A 20,813-nucleotide genomic window follows, 5' to 3' on the forward strand; every position below is an offset into this window, starting at 1 on the left:
TGAGGGACAGACAGGTGAGGGACAGACAGGTGAAGGACAGACAGGGGAGAACGTCAGGGAGGGAACCTGAGACAGACAGGGAGGGACAGACAGGTGAGGGACAGACAGGTGAAGGACAGGCAGGTGAGGGACAGACAGGTGAGGGACAGACAGGTGAAGGACAGACAGGGGAGGGACAGACAGGTGAAGGACAGACAGGTGAGAACCTCAGGGAGGGAACCTGAGACAGACAGGGGAGGGACAGACAGAGGAGGGACAGACAGGGGAGGGACAGACAGGGGAGGGACAGACAGTTTAAGGACAGACAGGGGAGGGACAGACAGGCAAAGGACAGACAGGTGAGGGACAGACAGGTGAGAACCTCAGGGAGGGAACCTGAGACAGACAGGGGAGAGACAGACAGTTGAGGGACAGACAGGAGAAGGACAGACAGGTGAAGGACAGGCAGGTGAGGGACAGACAGGCAAAGGACAGACAGGTGAGGGACAGACAGGTGAAGGACAGACAGGTGAGGGACAGACAGGTAAAGGAACCTGAGGGACAGACAGGTGAGAACCTCAGGGAGGGAACCTGAGACAGACAGGGACAGACAGGTGAAGGACAGACAGGTGAGGGACAGGCAGGTGAGGGACAGACAGGTAAAGGACAGACAGGTGAGGGACAGACAGGTCAGGAACAGACAGGTGAGGGACAGACAGGTGAGGGACAGACAGGTCAGGAACAGACAGGTGAGGGACAGACAGGTGAGGGACAGACAGGTGAGGGACAGACAGGTGAAGGACAGACAGGTGAGGGACAGACAGGTCAGGAACAGACAGGTGAGGGACAGACAGGTGAGGGACAGACAGGTGAGGGACAGACAGGTCAGGAACAGACAGGTGAGGGACAGACAGGTGAGGGACAGACAGGTGAGGGACAGACAGGTGAAGGACAGACAGGTGAGGGACAGACAGGTCAGGAACAGACAGGTGAGGGACAGACAGGTGAGGGACAGACAGGTCAGGAACAGACAGGTGAGGGACAGACAGGTGAAGGACAGACAGGTGAAGGACAGACAGGTCAGGAACAGACAGGTGAGGGACAGACAGGTGAGGGACAGACAGGTGAAGGACAGACAGGGGAGAACGTCAGGGAGGGAACCTGAGACAGACAGGGAGGGACAGACAGGTGAGGGACAGACAGGTGAGGGACAGACAGGTGAAGGACAGGCAGGTGAGGGACAGACAGGTGAGGGACAGACAGGTGAAGGACAGACAGGGGAGGGACAGACAGGTGAAGGACAGACAGGTGAGAACCTCAGGGAGGGAACCTGAGACAGACAGGGAGGGACAGACAGGTGAGGGACAGACAGGTGAGGGACAGACAGGTGAAGGACAGGCAGGTGAGGGACAGACAGGTGAAGGACAGACAGGTGAGGGACAGACAGGTGAAGGACAGACAGGTGAGGGACAGACAGGGGAGGGACAGACAGGGGAGGGACAGACAGGTGAGGGACAGACAGGTGAAGGACAGACAGGGGAGGGACAGACAGGTGAAGGACAGACAGGTGAGGGACAGACAGGTGAAGGACAGACAGGTGAGGGACAGACAGGTGAGGGACAGACAGGGGAGGGACAGACAGGTGAGGGACAGACAGGTGAAGGACAGACAGGGGAGGGACAGACAGGTGAAGGACAGACAGGTGAGAACCTCAGGGAGGGAACCTGAGACAGACAGGGGAGGGACAGACAGAGGAGGGACAGACAGGTGAGGGACAGACAGGGGAGGGACAGACAGGTGAAGGACAGACAGGTGAGGGACAGACAGGTGAAGGACAGACAGGTGAGGGACAGACAGGTGAGGGACAGACAGGGGAGGGACAGACAGGGGAGGGACAGACAGGTGAGGGACAGACAGGTGAAGGACAGACAGGTGAGGGACAGACAGGTGAAGGACAGACAGGTGAGGGACAGACAGGTGAGGGACAAACAGGTGAAGGACAGACAGGTGAGGGACAGACAGGTGAAGGACAGACAGGTGAGGGACAGACAGGTGAGGGACAGACAGGTGAAGGACAGACAGGTGAGGGACAGACAGGTGAGGGACAGACAGGTGAAGGACAGGCAGGTGAGGGACAGACAGGTGAGGGACAGACAGGTGAAGGACAGACAGGGGAGGGACAGACAGGTGAAGGACAGACAGGTGAGAACCTCAGGGAGGGAACCTGAGACAGACAGGGAGGGACAGACAGGTGAGGGACAGACAGGTGAGGGACAGACAGGTGAGGGACAGACAGGTGAAGGACAGGCAGGTGAGGGACAGACAGGTGAGGGACAGACAGGTGAAGGACAGACAGGGGAGGGACAGACAGGTGAAGGACAGACAGGTGAGAACCTCAGGGAGGGAACCTGAGACAGACAGGGAGGGACAGACAGGTGAGGGACAGACAGGTGAGGGACAGACAGGTGAAGGACAGGCAGGTGAGGGACAGACAGGTGAAGGACAGACAGGTGAGGGACAGACAGGTGAAGGACAGACAGGTGAGGGACAGACAGGTGAGGGACAGACAGGGGAGGGACAGACAGGGGAGGGACAGACAGGTGAGGGACAGACAGGTGAAGGACAGACAGGGGAGGGACAGACAGGTGAAGGACAGACAGGTGAGGGACAGACAGGTGAAGGACAGACAGGTGAGGGACAGACAGGTGAGGGACAGACAGGGGAGGGACAGACAGGTGAGGGACAGACAGGTGAAGGACAGACAGGGGAGGGACAGACAGGTGAAGGACAGACAGGTGAGAACCTCAGGGAGGGAACCTGAGACAGACAGGGGAGGGACAGACAGAGGAGGGACAGACAGGTGAGGGACAGACAGGGGAGGGACAGACAGGTGAAGGACAGACAGGTGAGGGACAGACAGGTGAAGGACAGACAGGTGAGGGACAGACAGGTGAGGGACAGACAGGGGAGGGACAGACAGGGGAGGGATAGACAGGTGAGGGACAGACAGGTGAAGGACAGACAGGTGAAGGACAGACAGGGGAGGGACAGACAGGTGAAGGACAGACAGGTGAGAACCTCAGGGAGGGAACCTGAGACAGACAGGGGAGGGACAGACAGAGGAGGGACAGACAGGTGAGGGACAGACAGGGGAGGGACAGACAGGTGAAGGACAGACAGGTGAGGGACAGACAGGTGAAGGACAGACAGGTGAGGGACAGACAGGTGAGGGACAGACAGGGGAGGGACAGACAGGGGAGGGACAGACAGGTGAGGGACAGACAGGTGAAGGACAGACAGGTGAGGGACAGACAGGTGAGGGACAGACAGGTGAAGGACAGACAGGGGAGGGACAGACAGGTGAAGGACAGACAGGTGAAGGACAGACAGGTGAAGGACAGGCAGGTGAGGGACAGACAGGCAAAGGACAGACAGGTGAGGGACAGACAGGAGAAGGACAGACAGGTGAAGGACAGGCAGGTGAGGGACAGACAGGCAAAGGACAGACAGGTCAGGGACAGACAGGTGAAGGACAGACAGGTGAGGGACAGACAGGTGAGGGACAGACAGGTAAAGGAACCTGAGGGACAGACAGGTGAGAACCTCAGGGAGGGAACCTGAGACAGACAGGGACAGACAGGTGAAGGACAGACAGGTGAGGGACAGGCAGGTGAGGGACAGACAGGTAAAGGACAGACAGGTGAGGGACAGGCAGGTGAAGGACTGACAGGTGAGGGACAGACAGGTGAAGGACAGACAGGTGAGGGACAGGCAGGTGAGGGACAGACAGGTAAAGGACAGACAGGTGAGGGACAGGCAGGTGAAGGACTGACAGGTGAGGGACAGACAGGTGAAGGACAGACAGGTGAGGGACAGACAGGTGAAGGACTGACAGGTGAGGGACAGGCAGGTGAGGGACAGGCAGGTGAGGGACAGACAGGTGAAGGACAGACAGGTGAGGGACAGACAGGTGAGGGACAGACAGGGGAGGGACAGACAGGGGAGGGACAGACAGGTGAGGGACAGACAGGTGAAGGACAGACAGGTGAGGGACAGACAGGTGAGGGACAGACAGGTGAAGGACAGACAGGGGAGGGACAGACAGGTGAAGGACAGACAGGTGAAGGACAGACAGGTGAAGGACAGGCAGGTGAGGGACAGACAGGCAAAGGACAGACAGGTGAGGGACAGACAGGAGAAGGACAGACAGGTGAAGGACAGGCAGGTGAGGGACAGACAGGCAAAGGACAGACAGGTGAGGGACAGACAGGTGAAGGACAGACAGGTGAGGGACAGACAGGTGAGGGACAGACAGGTAAAGGAACCTGAGGGACAGACAGGTGAGAACCTCAGGGAGGGAACCTGAGACAGACAGGGACAGACAGGTGAAGGACAGACAGGTGAGGGACAGGCAGGTGAGGGACAGACAGGTAAAGGACAGACAGGTGAGGGACAGGCAGGTGAAGGACTGACAGGTGAGGGACAGACAGGTGAAGGACAGACAGGTGAGGGACAGGCAGGTGAGGGACAGACAGGTAAAGGACAGACAGGTGAGGGACAGGCAGGTGAAGGACTGACAGGTGAGGGACAGACAGGTGAAGGACAGACAGGTGAGGGACAGACAGGTGAAGGACTGACAGGTGAGGGACAGGCAGGTGAGGGACAGGCAGCTTATAGACAGGTGTCAGACAGACAGGTGAGGGACAGGCAGCTTATAGACAGGTGTCAGACAGACAGGTGAGGGACAAGCAGCTTATAGACAGGTGTCAGACAGACAGGTGAGGGACAGACAGGTGAGGGACAGGCAGCTTATAGACAGGTGTCAGACAGACAGGTGTGTGTCTCACCCTCCTCAGCCTCTCGTCCCCAGCCTGCGATGAAACATTTAGTTCCTGTTGTGATGTCATGACCTTCAGCAGGTAAACACAGCGGCTGGACCCACTCTGTTATTACAACATGTTATAACACATGTTATTACAACATGTTATAACACCTGTTATTACAACATGTTATAACATCTGTTCTTACAACATGTTAGAACATCTGTTATTGCAACATGTTAGAATATCTGTAATAACAACATGTTAGAACATCTGTTATTACATGTTAGAACATCTGTTATTAACATCTGTAATAACAACATGTTAGAACATCTGTTATTACATGTTAGAACATCTGTTATTACAACATGTTATAGCATCTGTTATCACAACATGTTAGAACATCTGTTATTACAACATGTTATAACATCTGTTATTAGGACATGCCATACCATCATTATTACAACATGTTATAACATCTTTATAACACCATGTTATAACATCTGTTTTCACAACATGTTATAACATCTGTTATTAGGACATGTTATAACATCTGTTATTACGACATGTTATAACATCTGTTATAACAACATGTTAGAAAACACTCTTTAATCTGACCTTTAACCAACAAACATGTTTAATAAATAAGATGTTTGTTGTTGTTGTTGTGTGGTTACTGACGGGTGAAGCTGATTGGCTCCTGCAGGTGCATCATGGCGATGTCGGCCTGTTTGGTTTGTCGGTTGTACTTCCTGTTGATGACGATGCGATCGACTCGTCGAGTCTGAACGTCCAACGAGTCCGAGTCGCTCTGAGAGTGAAGACCGAGAACAGCCGACCACCAGTGGAGGTCCACGTTCTTCCTGAGACACACAGACACTTTATGTAATATATATAATATACATGATAAAAACACATGATAGTATAGCTATACTCTATATTATTAAATATATATCATAAACATGATAGATAAACTCTATATTATTAAATATATATAATAAACATGATAGATATTCTCTATATTATTAAATATATATATAATAAACATGATAGATATACTCTATATTATTAAATATATATATATATATATATATAATAAACATGATAGATATACTCTATATTATTAAATATATATCATAAACATGATAGATAAACTCTATATTATTAAATATATATAATAAACATGATAGATATACTCTATATTATTAAATATATATATAATAAACATGATAGATATACTCTATATTATTAAATATATATCATAAACATGATAGATAAACTCTTTATTATTAAATATATATCATAAACCTGATAGATAAACTCTATATTATTAAATATATATATATATAATAAACATGATAGATATACTCTATATTATTAAATATATATATAATAAACATGATAGATATACTCTATATTATTAAATATATATCATAAACATGATAGATATACTCTATATTATTAAATATATATATAATAAACATGATGGATATACTCTATATTATTAAATATATATCATAAACATGATAGATATACTCTATATTATTAAATATATATATATAATAAACATGATAGATATACTCTATATTATTAAATATATCTATAATAAACATGATAGATATACTCTATATTATTAAATATATATAATAAACATGATAGATATACTCTATATTATTAAATATATATAATAAACATGATAGATATACTCTATATTATTAAATATATCTATAATAAACATGATAGATATACTCTATATTATTAAATATATATAATAAACATGATAGATATACTCTATATTATTTATATAGCCAGTGAGCTAAAGGTGGCTTCGGGTAAGCAACAGTCTTTTTTCACCAGGCCGGCGGAAAAGTCTCAAAAAGCAACCGAAGCCTCGTTTAGAGCTACCCATTTTCTGATCAAGAAGAAGAAGAAGAAGGCATTTTCAGATGGAGAAGTTGTCAAAGAAGCAATAATGATAATCGCTAACACTGTATTTAAAGATGACAAAAATGGAACCGATCTAATCTCCAGTCTCTCCGACGTCCAGCTGGGGGACGAGTGTCAGCATGTCTGGTAACTCGATCAGCTGCAGGATCTGGAGAGGTTCAGGAGGTTTAGCATCCAGTGTGACGAGTCCAGAGAGGTTCAGGAGGTTTAGCATCCAGTGTGACGAGTCCAGAGAGGTTCAGGAGGTTTAGCATCCAGTGTGACGAGTCCAGAGAGGTTCAGGAGGTTTAGCATCCAGTGTGACGAGTCCGGAGAGGTTCAGGAGGTTTAGCATCCAGTGTGACGAGTCCAGAGAGGTTCAGGAGGTTTAGCATCCAGTGTGACGAGTCCGGAGAGGTTCAGGTGGTTTAGCATCCAGTGTGACGAGTCCGGAGAGGTTCAGGTGGTTTAGCATCCAGTGTGACGAGTCCAGAGAGGTTCAGGTGGTTTAGCATCCAGTGTGACAAGTCCAGAGAGGTTCAGGAGGTTTAGCATCCAGTGTGACGAGTCCGGAGAGGTTCAGGTGGTTTAGCATCCAGTGTGACGAGTCCAGAGAGGTTCAGGTGGTTTAGCATCCAGTGTGACGAGTCCAGAGAGGTTCAGGAGGTTTAGCATCCAGTGTGACGAGTCCAGAGAGGTTCAGGAGGTTTAGCATCCAGTGTGACGAGTCCAGAGAGGTTCAGGTGGTTTAGCATCCAGTGTGACGAGTCCAGAGAGGTTCAGGAGGTTTAGCATCCAGTGTGACGAGTCTGGAGAGGTTCAGGTGGTTTAGCATCCAGTGTGATGAGTCCGGAGAGGTTCAGGTGGTTTAGCATCCAGTGTGACGAGTCTGGAGAGGTTCAGGTGGTTTAGCATCCAGTGTGACGAGTCTGGAGAGGTTCAGGTGGTTTAGCATCCAGTGTGACAAGTCCAGAGAGGTTCAGGAGATTTAGCATCCAGTGTGACGAGTCCAGAGAGGTTCAGGTGGTTTAGCATCCAGTGTGACGAGTCCGGAGAGGTTCAGGTGGTTTAGCATCCAGTGTGACGAGTCCGGAGAGGTTCAGGTGGTTTAGCATCCAGTGTGATGAGTCCGGAGAGGTTCAGGTGGTTTAGCATCCAGTGTGACGAGTCCGGAGAGGTTCAGGTGGTTTAGCATCCAGTGTGACGAGTCCGGAGAGGTTCAGGTGGTTTAGCATCCAGTGTGACGAGTCCGGAGAGGTTCAGGTGGTTTAACATCCAGTGTGACGAGTCTGGAGAGGTTCAGGTGGTTTAACATCCAGTGTGACGAGTCCGGAGAGGTTCAGGTGGTTTAACATCCAGTGTGACGAGTCCGTGGACAGCAGCAGTACAGCGCCGCTGTTGGGTTTATCCGGATGATGTTTGAAGAACAAGAGAAGAACTCTACTGCCCTTAAAGACAGCTACGAGGGGAGACGACATTTATAACACGCTGAAGGAGTTTTTCGTGCAGAAAAAGGTAGTAAATATGTAAATAAAATCTGAAATATAATATAGTAACTCTGATAATAACGTTTGTCTGACCCGTAGACGCAGTGAGCCGCTGTCAGCAGCCAGTCTCGGCCAATCAGAGAGGCTCCACACACGTGTCGGCCCCGCCACCACAGAGACGCCATCCATGGCCACGCCCCCTTCACCGCGTTGGCCCCGCCCACCACTCTGCCCTCACCTGCCAGGTAACAACAGTCAGACTGATCGACCAATCACAGCTCAGAGTCACACTGAGGTCATTGTCTCACCTTCTGATTGGTCCGTGTTCCCCGAGTCACCAGTGACACGCCGCACGCCGCACGCTGAAAGACACGAGTCACAACACACACACACACACACACACACAGATGTTTAACACTAGATGTTTCCAAGTGTTTACTAGTGTTTACTAGTGTTTATTAGTGTTAACGAGTGTTAACTAGTGAACTCACGCTGGTTGTCACAGCTCAGAGAAATCACTTTGTTGCTGTTGCAGGTTTCACTGAAAAACAAACATTAAAATTTTTATTATTAATGAATAAATCTTTATTAGAAACAACAATAAACAAACACAACAAGTCACTGTGTTCCAATGAAGGTTCATTGGATTTACTGAGAAAACTTTGTATGATGTCACCACACGTGACGTGCTGATGTACAAAACGACATGATGTCTAAAACACGCTCATTACTGAAAACACCTGAAACACCGTTCCTGCTGTCGGGTTAAAAAACACTGATGACCTGAACTGAAAAACTTGTGACATAAAAACACAAAAACACAAATGAAGCTGAACTTCAGAGTTCTGGTTCTGGTTCTGTTCTTCAGTACCTGACAGTAGTTTCCAGGGTTCTGTTGTCTGTGACAGTGATGATTGTAAACGGGGAATCTTCTGGCAAAGCCGGCAGCAGAGTGGCCTCCCCAGACCTGCAGAGTCAGACAGGTGAGAGTCACTGTAGCCCAGGTTCTGACAGGTGAGAGTTACCTGTAGACCAGGTACTGACAGGTGAGAGTTACCTGTAGCCCAGGTTCTGACAGGTGAGAGTTACCTGTAGACCAGGTACTGACAGGTGAGAGTTACCTGTAGCCCAGGTTCTGACAGGTGAGAGTTACCTGTAGACCAGGTACTGACAGGTGAGAGTTACCTGTAGCCCAGGTACTGACAGGTGAGAGTTACCTGTAGCCCAGGTACTGACAGGTGAGAGTTACCTGTAGCCCAGGTACTGACAGGTGAGAGTTACCTGTAGCCCAGGTACTGACAGGTGAAGTCAGACAGGTGAGGGTTCCAGGTGTCAGAACATACGGTGAACAGAGAGGAAACAAGTTGAAACTGGAGACGACGGGAGCTGTTCCCCTGCAACACAACTGAACACACACACACACACACACACACACACACACACACACACACACACACCAGTGTGACACACCTGTAAGGTGACCTCGGGTGAGTTTCAGGTGCGGGTCGACTCACCACAGTCGGCTTCGTCGGAGGCATCGGGGCAGTCGACCTCGCCATCACACTGGCCGTTACCATGGATACAACTTCCTGTGTGACACTGGAACTGACCGTCGGCACACGCCGCTGACCACAACAATCAATAATCAATAACTGACCACAACAATCAATAATCAATAACTGATCACAATAATCAATAACTGATCACAACAATCAATAACTGATCACAACAATCAATAATCAATAACTGATCACAATAATCAATAATCAATAACTGATCACAACAATCAATAATCAATAACTGATCACAATAATCAATAACTGATCACAATAATCAATAATCAATAACTGATCACAACAATCAATAATCAATAACTGATCACAATAATCAATAATCAATAACTGATCACAACAATTAATAATCAATAACTGACCCCTCACCAGGGGCCTCATGTATCAAAGCTTTCATACTGAAAGATGGCGTACTCCCAAAACTAGAAAAGGACGCAAACTCACCTCCACATGTATCAAACTGTTCTTACGCAGGTTCAGCACCTTTCCTCGATACATCACAACCAGCTGGAACTGATCCACATGACGACCACCAGCCACGCCCCGCCCCTCCCACTGATCAATACACGCCCCGGCCCCTCCCACTTATCAATACACGCCCCGGCCCCTCCCACTGATCAATACACGCCCCGGCTCCTCCCCAAAATTAATACGCAGATGACTATAAATCGCCGGCATGCCCGCTGATTATCGACAAAACGACAAATCAACTTCCTGCCACTGCAGCGAGGTGGACGTGGTGATCTCCAGGTGGAGGAGGTGATCTCCAGGTGGACGTGGTGATCTCCAGGTGGAGGTGGTGATCTCCGGGTGGAGGAGGTGATCTCCAGGTGGAGGCAGGAAAATGAGCTTTCTAGTGCCTCAGGTGTGGGATCAGCAACAAGGAGTCACTGTGGCTGTTAACCAGCCGGATCAGAGAGCTGCACCATGGCAGAAGGTCCTCAACACGCTCCTTCTAAACGCCACCGTTACTGATCTAGTCAGAGCCGTTAGAGCTGCCAGTGCGTAATGCTGCCAACATCATTTTTACGCATCAGTTTATAAGCCACTTAACTTGTTGTCCCAATTAAACATCACATACGGGATCAAATATCACCACACCTGACTTATTCTGACTGATTCTGAAAGGATTTCCAACACACGTTTTTTCTCCGGAGAGAGGGATCTGTGGTCATGGATCGCTGTGCACCTGCAGCATTAACATCTCCATAATAATAATAATAATAATAATAATAATAATAATAATATTAATAATAATAATAATCCATGTTAAACCAAAGGGGAAACGGTCGGCGATCGGGACTTGTGTGCGCTCCATAATGAGAATCACAAGTACTTTATTGGAAATTCAGTATATATAAAAATAGTGGAAATAGCAGAATATATAGACTTAAGAAAATATACAATCTTAACATCAAAACATATAGACTTCAACATGTTATTATTGCACCAGTCAGCAGCAGTACGCAGGTGAAGTCTAAAATATGAAAATAGATGAAAAAAACCCATCTCTCCCCTCATAGTTAGAACGGATTGTTGATGGTGGAAAACGGCATTTTCCTTCCATTTTCCGAGAGCTATAAACTATAAAAATAATGTCAGTTGTGTGTAATTTGAGTTTAGACATGAAACACGTTTTAAATAGAACATAAAGACAGAAAGTTTCTGCCAAACAAAAGTTTGCGGAGCGGTCCGCACATTCTCACGGCAAGTTCACTTTTCATACATGTGGTATGTGCAGAAAAAACAGCGTACGCAGCGTTGATACATGAGGCCCCTGGTGACCCCAGATTGACCCCTGACCCCTCACCTGGTGACCCCAGATTGACCCCTGACCCCTCACCTGGTGACCCCAGATTGACCCCTGACCCCTCACCTGGTGACCCCAGATTGACCCCGGAGGTGAAGTTGGCGTTGAAGCCGCGGCCGTGACCCGACTTGTCGGTGAAGAACCAGACTGACAGCTGATTGGCTGTGGAGAACAGGTCATGGGCGGGGCCTCTGCCTGTGAGAACGGCTGGAAGGAAACACAGGTGAGGTCACCTGGTGGAGCAGGTGGATTGTGGGTAATGCTGGTGGATTGTGGGTAAAGCTGGTGGATTGTGGCTAATACTGGTGGATTGTGGGTAATGCTGGTGGATTGTGGCTAATACTGGTGGATTGTGGGTAATGCTGGTGGATTGTGGGTAATGCTGACCCAGCAGGGTGGAGTCTGGCCCCGCCCCGTCCCGGACCTCCACCACGTCATGGCCCGCCTCCACATCAAAGTCCAGGAAGTGCAGCTGGAGGCTCCGCCCCTCAGCAGCATGCAGCGTCCACAGACCTGCAGCAAGGCATCATGGGAACTATCACCTGTTGTCATGTTGTTTACATGTTGATTTCATTGTTATTGTTTTTTTCTCATTATTAATTATTAGTTTAGATTCTGTTTCATTGAGCTGTAGTTACAACTGATGGCCACAAATAACAACAACAATAATAACAACAACAACAACAACAACAACAACAACAACAAGGTGTCAGGACTCACACTGGGCCTTGTTCCCGTAGGATTCTGGGTAATTTGGCGAGCTGAAGGTGGAGTTCGGCTCCCAGAGATCAAAGGGTCCTCCACAGTCAGCTGGACCAATCAGAGCAGAGAGGGTGTGTTCATGACCATATATGGCTCAGGAAGCAAATTAAATCTAACACCGACGTCTAATCAGAATATTACATTAAAAATACATTAAAAATACATCAAAAATACATTGAAAATACAATGAAAATACAATAAAAATACATTATAAATCCAATAAAAAATCCAATAACAATCCAATAAAAATGTAAATACAATCCATCAACTGATAATTAGCAGTAATGACTGTACGTAAGAATGACTAAATAATTATGTGCAGGTTCGTCTCATTCAAACTTTAGTGAACGTTCGCTCCTTTGTTTTGTTTTATACTCGGTGCACTAAGAATATCATTGTTAATCTTCAGTGCTAACAGCTGGGCCGGGAACTGGTGAGTGATTGAATTAATGGGATGTTAAGCTAAACTATGTCATGCTAACGGCGCTAGCGGCAGCATTAGCCTCCGCTGCTAGCGTTAGCATTAGCCTTGGCCGCTAGTGTTAGCATTAGCCTTTTGCTGAGTCTGTTTCATGTATTTTGACTTGAGCACAAGCTAAGTTATTACATGCCTCAATGAATACAGTGCTATTGTGTTTAATTTATTGAAACAAACAAATAACAATAAATATAACAGTTCTTTACAATGGTTGGGGCATGGTCTGTGTCCCACCTGGTCTAAGGGGTGTGGCCTGTGTCTTACCTGGCCTAAGGGGTGTGGCCTGTGTCCCACCTGGTCTAAGGGGTGTGGCCTGTGTTTCACCTGGTCTAAGGGGTGTGGCCTGTGTCTTACCTGCTCTAAGGGGTGTGGTCTGTCTCTCACCTGGTCTAAGGGGCGTGGTCTGTCTCTCACCTGGTCTAAGGGGCGTGGCCTGTGTCTTACCTGGTCTGGGGGGCGTGGTCTGTGTCTCACCTGGTCTAAGGGGCGTGGTCTGTCTCTCACCTGGTCTAAGGGGCGTGGTCTGTCTCTCACCTGGTCTAAGGGGCGTGGCCTGTGTCTTACCTGGTCTAAGGGGCGTGGTCTGTGTCTCACCTGGTCTGGGGGGCGTGGTCTGTGTCTCACCTGGTCTAAGGGGCGTGGCCTGTGTCTTACCTGGTCTAAAGGGTGTGGCCTGTGTTTTTCCTGGTCTAAAGGGTGTGGCCTGTGTTTTTCCTGGTCTAAGGGGCGTGGTCTGTGTCTCACCTGGTCTAAGGGGCGTGGCCTGTGTCTTACCTGGTCTAAGGGGCGTGGTCTGTGTCTCACCTGGTCTGTGGGTCGTGGTCTGTGTCTCACCTGGTCTAAGGAGCGTGGTCTGTGTCTCACCTGGTCTAAGGGGCGTGGCCTGTGTCTTACCTGGTCTAAAGGGTGTGGCCTGTGTTTTCCTGGTCTAAGGGGCGTGGCCTGTGTCTTACCTGGTCTAAGGGGCGTGGTCTGTGTCTCACCTGGTCTGTGGGTCGTGGTCTGTGTCTTACCTGGTCTAAGGGGTGTGGCCTGTGTCTTACCTGGTCTAAGGGGCGTGGTCTGTGTCTCACCTGGCCTAAGGGGCGTGGCCTGTGTCTTACCTGGTATAAGGGGCGTGGCCTGTGTTCTACCTGGTCTAAGGGGCGTGGTCTGTCTCTCACCTGGTCTAAGGGGCGTGGCCTGTGTCTTACCTGGTCTAAGGGGCGTGGCCTGTGTCTCACCTGGAATCGGCGGCTGGGTTGTCGGAGGCGGTACATTGGTCGGTTCAGGGGGGGCGGGGCCACAGGGCTCAGAGGTCAGTGTGATGTCATCCAGAGCGATGTCGTTCGCCATCCCGCCGTGCTTCAGCGCCTCGAACACCACCTGCAGAGGTCAGAGGACACTGATCAATGATCTTCCTGTGTGATGTCACTGTGTGATGTCACTGTGTGATGTCACTGTGTGATGTCACTGACCGTGGTCGTCGTTGTCAGGTTAAGGGTCACCTGTCCGTAGTTCCAGTTGTCGCCATAGTTACCGTCTCTCTGGAACACCACGGTAACGTTGGGTTCAGCCAGCAGGATGCTGAGACGGTGGACGTCCTCGCCAAACATGTGGTACCTGCAGGGCGCCATGGTTACCTGTTTATCTTGTGTTGCATTAATTGTTTGTTTACATGTTTATGTGTTTTTGTTTACCAGAAGCTCAGGCACATGGGCTGTGTGGGCGGAGTCAGAGGGAGACTGTGGATCCTGAAGGTCTTCAGCCATTGGCCGGGACTCAGAGGAGTAACCATGTAGAAGCCTGACGGGTCAAATGGGTCAGTAGCACACAACAACAACAACAACAACAACAACGGCTGGATGTGTGCTTCTGTTTACCTGAGCTGTTCCCCAACGTGTGGTCGATGCTCGGCCCGGACAGCGGAGGGAACGTGGAGCCGCGGGTTCGAATCCAGTCGCCATCATCATCTTCCTGCTGCCTCCAGAAACACACGCCGCGCTCAAAGGTACAGGTGAGCCGATCCTCGTCTACACACACACACACACACACACACACTGTCTCTCAGGTAAAGTAAGTCTGTCAGGTGTGTGTGTGTTACCTGTCAGGTGTGTGTGTTCTCTCAGGTGTGTGTGTGTTCTCTCAGGTGTGTGTGTGTTACCTGTCAGGTGTGTGTGTTCTCTCAGGTGTGTGTGTGTTCTCTCAGGTGTGTGTGTGTTCTGTCAGGTGTGTGTTCTCTCAGGTGTGTGTGTTTCTGTGAGTGAGGTTACCGCTGAGGTCGGACAGGTCGGCGGCGCTGTAGGTGGCATTGAACCCCGACAGGTTGTTGATGTCATCAGAGATGAACTCCACAGTTGATTGGTCGGTCAGCAGCCACACGGTCCCAGGAGGGGCGGAGCCTGAGAGGTCAGCTGCCAATCAGATTAAAATGTGAGTTAATGGGTCGTCAGGTGTGCGTGTTACCTGTCAGGTGTGTGGTGTTACCTGTCAGGTGTGTGGTGTTACCTGTCAGGTGTGTGTGGTTACCTGTCAGGTGTGTTTGGTTAGCTGTCAGGTGTGTGTGTGGTTACCTGTCAGGTGTGTGTGGTTACCTGTCAGGTGTGTTTGGTTAGCTGTCAGGTGTGTGTGTGGTTACCTGTCAGGTGTGTTTGGTTATCTGTCAGGTGTGTGTGGTTACCTGTCAGGTGTGTTTGGTTACCTGTCAGGTGTGTGTGGTTACCTGTCAGGTGTGTGTGGTTACCTGTCAGGTGTGTGTGTGGTTACCTGTCAGGTGTGTTTGGTTATCTGTCAGGTGTGTGTGGTTACCTGTCAGGTGTGTTTGGTTACCTGTCAGGTGTGTGTGGTTACCTGTCAGGTGTGTTTGGTTAGCTGTCAGGTGTGTGTGTGGTTACCTGTCAGGTGTGTTTGGTTATCTGTCAGGTGTGTGTGGTTACCTGTCAGGTGTGTGTGGTTACCTGTCAGGTGTGTGTGTGGTTACCTGTCAGGTGTGTTTGGTTACCTGTCAGGTGTGTGTGGTTACCTGTCAGGTGTGTGTGTGTGGTTACCTGTCAGGTGTGTGTGGTTACCTGTCAGGTGTGTGTGGTTACCTGTCAGGTGTGTGTGTTGCCCCACCCCCTCGTACAGCCTCAGTGTGTCCGTGTATTCTTCTGTGTTGAACTTCAGGAAGTCGACCCGAACAGAAAATCCTCGATCGACTCTGAAAACAAGTTTAAGTCAGAAACTTTAGAAAATTAAACTTTCAAATGGAACTTTTATTTTGAAAGAAAACATTTTTTTGATTGATTTGTTGATTGATTGATAGATATATTGATAGATATATTGATTGCCTGAGGATCCAGCGGCAGGAGCTGCTGCTGTTGTACGTGTCGGCGGCGCCCGACGAGCTGAACGAGCCGCTGGGACCGCTCAGCACGAACTGTCCGTCACACGACGTTGCTATGGAGACGGGAGAGAAATGTGCTCACTTCTTATGACAGATCAACAAATCGATCAATCAATAATCAATCATTAGAACCTGATAGTCGTCCTGATGGTGATGAATCTAAATCAGAAGTGATGTCATCACTGACCACAGCGAGCGGCGTCCTCATCGGAGGCGTCCGGACAGTCGGCCACGCCGTCACACAGCCGATCGATCAGAACGCACGCCGATCGATCGGCACAGGAGGTCTGACCCGGAGGACACGCCACTGAGACAGAACACAACATCTGTAATCAATAATTACTGTTTACTTTATAGTGTGTATACTTAATGTTTACTTTATAGTGTGTATACTTTATGTTTACTTTATAGTTTCTATACTTAATGTTTACTTTATAGTGTCTATACTTAATGTGTACTTTATAGTGTGTATACTTAATGTGTACTTTATAGTGTGTATACTTAATGTTTACTTTATAGTGTGTATACTTAATGTGTACTTTATAGTGTCTATACTTAATGTGTACTTCATAGTGTCTATACTTAATGTGTACTTTATAGTGTCTATACTTAATGTGTACTTCATAGTGTGTATGCTTAATGTGTACTTCATAGTGTGTATACTTAATGTGTACTTCATAGTGTGTATACTTGCTGTGTACTTCATAGTGTGTATACTTAATGTGTACTTTATAGTGTCCATCATTAGTGTTTACTCTATAGTGTCCATCATTAGTGTGTGCTCTATAGTGTCTATACTTAGTGTGTACTTTATAGTGTGTCTATAATTAGTGTGCACTTTAGTGTCTATAAATAGTGTGTACTCTATAGTGTCCATCATTAGTGGGTACTCTATAGTGTGTATACTTAATGTGTACTTCATAGTGTGTATACTTGCTGTGTACTTCATAGTGTGTATACTTAATGTGTACTTTATAGTGTCCATCATTAGTGTTTACTCTATAGTGTCCATCATTAGTGTTTACTCTATAGTGTCCATCATTAGTGTGTACTCTATAGTGTGTATACTTAATGTGTACTTCATAGTGTGTATACTTGCTGTGTACTTCATAGTGTGTATACTTGCTGTGTACTTCATAGTGTGTATACTTAATGTGTACTTTATAGTGTCCATCATTAGTGTTTACTCTATAGTGTCCATCATTAGTGTGTACTCTATAGTGTCTATACTTAGTGTGTACTTTATAGTGTGTCTATAATTAGTGTGCACTTTAGTGTCTATAAATAGTGTTTACTTTATAGTGTCTATAATTAATGTGTACTTTATAGTGTCTATACTTGGTGTTTACTTTATAGTGTCTATACTTAGTGTGTACTTTATAGTGTCTAAACAAAAAACAACGACACAAAAAACTATAATAAAAACAGTCGAAGATAAAAGATCTCTGATCGGCTTCAGTTCTTCACCTGCTGTCGGCGTGACGATTGGCGCCGCCGTCGTCTCGTCACGTTTCTCTGCAGGAAGACGAGCGACACGTCAGCAGCTCGCCACGGCGCCAGATACATCGTCTGATCTGACCCGTGACGTCACAGTGACATCACACTCTCACCTGTGACCTGGATGCTGTTTCTGTCGATGACCAATCCAACGCCCTCGGCCTCCTGAAGCCCCGCCCCCAGCTGCTGCTCCGCCTCCTGCGCGTCGACCAGCTGATTGAACCAGAGGTCAAAGGTCACCAGCACGCTGCCCCGACTGAAGACAGACACACCAACAAACAGTCAATAGCAGCTGATCAATACAGTCATCAGAACTTTCTTTACACACATAATCCATTTCAATTGTTTCTGATCAGTCAGCTGATCATTGATCGATGGTGATGTTATTGATCAGATTTCTGACCTGAAGGATAAAACTTGACAGGACTTGAAGTTCAGTCGGAGATCACTGTGACCGAACGCCTCAGACACCTGTCGACCAATCAGAGAGCAGACTGTGATCAGCTGACTTCACAGAGAAACAACACACCTGCAGGCTGTGAAATCATTCATCCCTGATCAAACTGATCAGTTCAGTATTGATCAACCTGATAGGTCAAACTTGTGTACTTAATAGTGTCTACACATAGTGTGTACTTGATAGTGTGTATACTTAGTGTTTACTTTATAGTGTGTATACTTAGTGTGTACTTTATAGTGTGTATACTTAGTGTGTACTTTAGTATGTATACTTAGTGTTTACTTTATAGTGTGTATTCTTAGTGTGTACTTTAGTATGTGCATACTTAGTGTGTACTTTATAGTGTGTATACTTAGTGTGTACTTTATAGTGTGTATACTTAGTGTGTACTTTAGTATGTATATACTTAGTGTGTACTTTATAGTGTGTATACTTAGTGTGTACTTTAGTATGTATATACTTAGTGTGTACTTTATAGTGTGTATTCTTAGTGTGTACTTTAGTATGTGCATACTTAGTGTGTACTTTATAGTGTGTATACTTAGTGTGTACTTTAGTATGTATATACTTAGTTTGTACTTTATAGTGTGTATACTTAGTGTGTACTTTATAGTGTGTATACCTAGTGTGTACTTTAGTATGTATATACTTAGTGTGTGCTTTATAGTGTGTATACTTAGTGTGTACTTTATAGTGTGTATACTTTGTGTGTACTTTATAGTGCGTATACTTAGTTTGTGCCTTATAGTGTCTTTTGTCTTTATTTAGTTTTGTGAATGTTACACTGATCGATTTTAGCCTCTTCCCATGCTGTCTTTCACAATAAAAGCTGATGATGTCAGCAGCTGTGGGAAGAGGAAGCTACCTGTTGTTTTCAAAATAAAAGCCTGTGAGCTCACCAGGCGCTGGACGTCGAAGGCGAGAGATTTAAAGTGCAGACTGCTGGAGTTCTTCAGCTCCTCAGAGAAGATCGCTCCGTGTGTGATCGCCATCCGCCCGCTCAGCGCCGCCGGCTCAGCGCCGCCTCCACACACAAACAACAACACACCGATCAATAGCACGTATCAATAAGCTGATAAATCAGCTGACACCTGACCAGGTGAGGGTTTACCTTCAGACTTCAGACTGAGCCACGACATGACGATGAGCCCGAGGCAGCAGGCGAGGAGCAGAGACACCAAGACGGAGAGGAAGAACTCCAGAGACGACAGGCGGAGCTTCATCCTGAAACACCTGGAACACCTGGAGCACCTGGAGCACCTGGAGCACCTGGAACACCTGGAACACCTGGAACACCTGAAACACCTGGAACACCTGGGAGACCTGGGAGACCTGGAACACCTGGAACACCTGGGAGACCTGGAACACCTGGAACACCTGGAACACCTGGAACACCTGGAACACCTGGGACACCTGAAACACCTGGAACACCTGGGAGACCTGAAACACCTGGGCAACGTTAGAATAGGTTGGGACTTTACATCAGTTTTAGTTTGCATTCCGTTGTGATTTTTTGTTTTCAAATTCAATTAGTTTTAATGAGTTTTTAGAGTGAGTTTGCTAGTTTTTATTTTTTGGAAAATATTTAGTTGTAGTTTAGTTTTTATTAGTTGTAGTTTAGTTTTTATTAGTTGTAGTTTAGTTTTTATTGGTTTTAGTTTAGTTTTTATTAGTTGTAGTTTAGTTTTTATTAGTTTTAGTTTAGTTTTTATTGGTTTTAGTTTAGTTTTTATTAGTTTTAGTTTAGTTTTTATTAATTTTAGTTTAGTTTTTATTAGTTGTAGTTTAGTTTTTATTAGTTGTAGTTTAGTTTTTATTAGTTTTAGTTTAGTTTTTATTAGTTGTAGTTTAGTTTTTATTAGTTGTAGTTTAGTTTTTATTGGTTTTAGTTTAGTTTTTATTAGTTGTAGTTTAGTTTTTATTAGTTTTAGTTTAGTTTTTATTGGTTTTAGTTTAGTTTTTATTAGTTGTAGTTTAGTTTTTATTAGTTTTAGTTTAGTTTTTATTAGTTGTAGTTTAGTTTTTATTAGTTGTAGTTTAGTTTTTATTAGTTGTAGTTTAGTTTTATTAGTTGTAGTTTAGTTTTTATTAGTTGTAGTTTAGTTTTATTAGTTGTAGTTTAGTTTTTATTAGTTGTAGTTGTTTTGTAATGGGGTATTTGTTGGGTGCCAGATTCAATAAGGTCACAATAAATGTTTCCTTTATTAAATGACAAATCAGATAAAGTTCTTTCAAAGTAAAAGTCTTTAAACTAATTTGCAGTGAAACGACAGAGAGTTGAAAAACTTTAAAACAAATGTTTTCTATAACTTTGAAACTTTTTTAATGTTTGTATGAAATCTGACTAAAAACCTTAATTGATTTTATCGTCATGAAGATCTAGAATCAATAAAGAAGATATTTTTCTGTGAATGTTCCTGTGAACATGAAGAGTGAGACTCACCTGTGTGCTCACCTGCTGCTGACTGACTCGTCTGATCTCTGATCACCTTTATTGAGCTGAAAATGACTAATGACTCTAATGATCATAATCAGCTGATAAACACAGCAGCACAACTGCTGACTAACAGTTAACCCTCTAAAGTCTCTAAAGTCTCCAAATAATCCAGACTTCTTCATCATCAGACTATAAAACAAAGCAGCGTGGAGCCCTACTGTA

At 46.4% G+C, this 20,813-nt stretch overlaps 1 protein-coding gene across 1 annotated transcript in view; it reads right to left on the reverse strand.

Annotated features, from left to right (window-relative positions):
• Positions 1–19,442, reverse strand: part of tmprss15 (transmembrane serine protease 15) — a 22,662-nt gene extending 3,220 nt beyond the window's left edge. Inside the window, exons 1-21 of the mRNA XM_059350909.1 lie at positions 19,266–19,442; positions 19,054–19,178; positions 18,098–18,165; positions 17,808–17,950; positions 17,665–17,712; positions 15,078–15,111; positions 14,696–14,847; positions 14,513–14,618; positions 14,291–14,435; positions 14,057–14,198; positions 12,314–12,403; positions 11,981–12,106; positions 11,660–11,800; positions 9,727–9,837; positions 9,494–9,617; positions 9,084–9,179; positions 8,704–8,753; positions 8,504–8,574; positions 8,306–8,472; positions 5,481–5,662; positions 4,827–4,922 (exon numbers count right to left, since the gene is read on the reverse strand). Coding sequence (XP_059206892.1) covers positions 4,827–4,922; positions 5,481–5,662; positions 8,306–8,472; positions 8,504–8,574; positions 8,704–8,753; positions 9,084–9,179; positions 9,494–9,617; positions 9,727–9,837; positions 11,660–11,800; positions 11,981–12,106; positions 12,314–12,403; positions 14,057–14,198; positions 14,291–14,435; positions 14,513–14,618; positions 14,696–14,847; positions 15,078–15,111; positions 17,665–17,712; positions 17,808–17,950; positions 18,098–18,165; positions 19,054–19,178; positions 19,266–19,377 — 2,329 coding nt within the window. The 5' untranslated portion in view covers positions 19,378–19,442. The remainder of the gene's footprint in view (positions 1–4,826; positions 4,923–5,480; positions 5,663–8,305; positions 8,473–8,503; positions 8,575–8,703; positions 8,754–9,083; positions 9,180–9,493; positions 9,618–9,726; positions 9,838–11,659; positions 11,801–11,980; positions 12,107–12,313; positions 12,404–14,056; positions 14,199–14,290; positions 14,436–14,512; positions 14,619–14,695; positions 14,848–15,077; positions 15,112–17,664; positions 17,713–17,807; positions 17,951–18,097; positions 18,166–19,053; positions 19,179–19,265) is intronic.
• Between the last annotated feature and the right edge of the window lie 1,371 nt (positions 19,443–20,813).

Source organism: Centropristis striata, chromosome 15 (genome assembly GCF_030273125.1).
Source record: "Centropristis striata isolate RG_2023a ecotype Rhode Island chromosome 15, C.striata_1.0, whole genome shotgun sequence".
NCBI classification, from domain to species: domain Eukaryota; kingdom Metazoa; phylum Chordata; class Actinopteri; order Perciformes; family Serranidae; genus Centropristis; species Centropristis striata.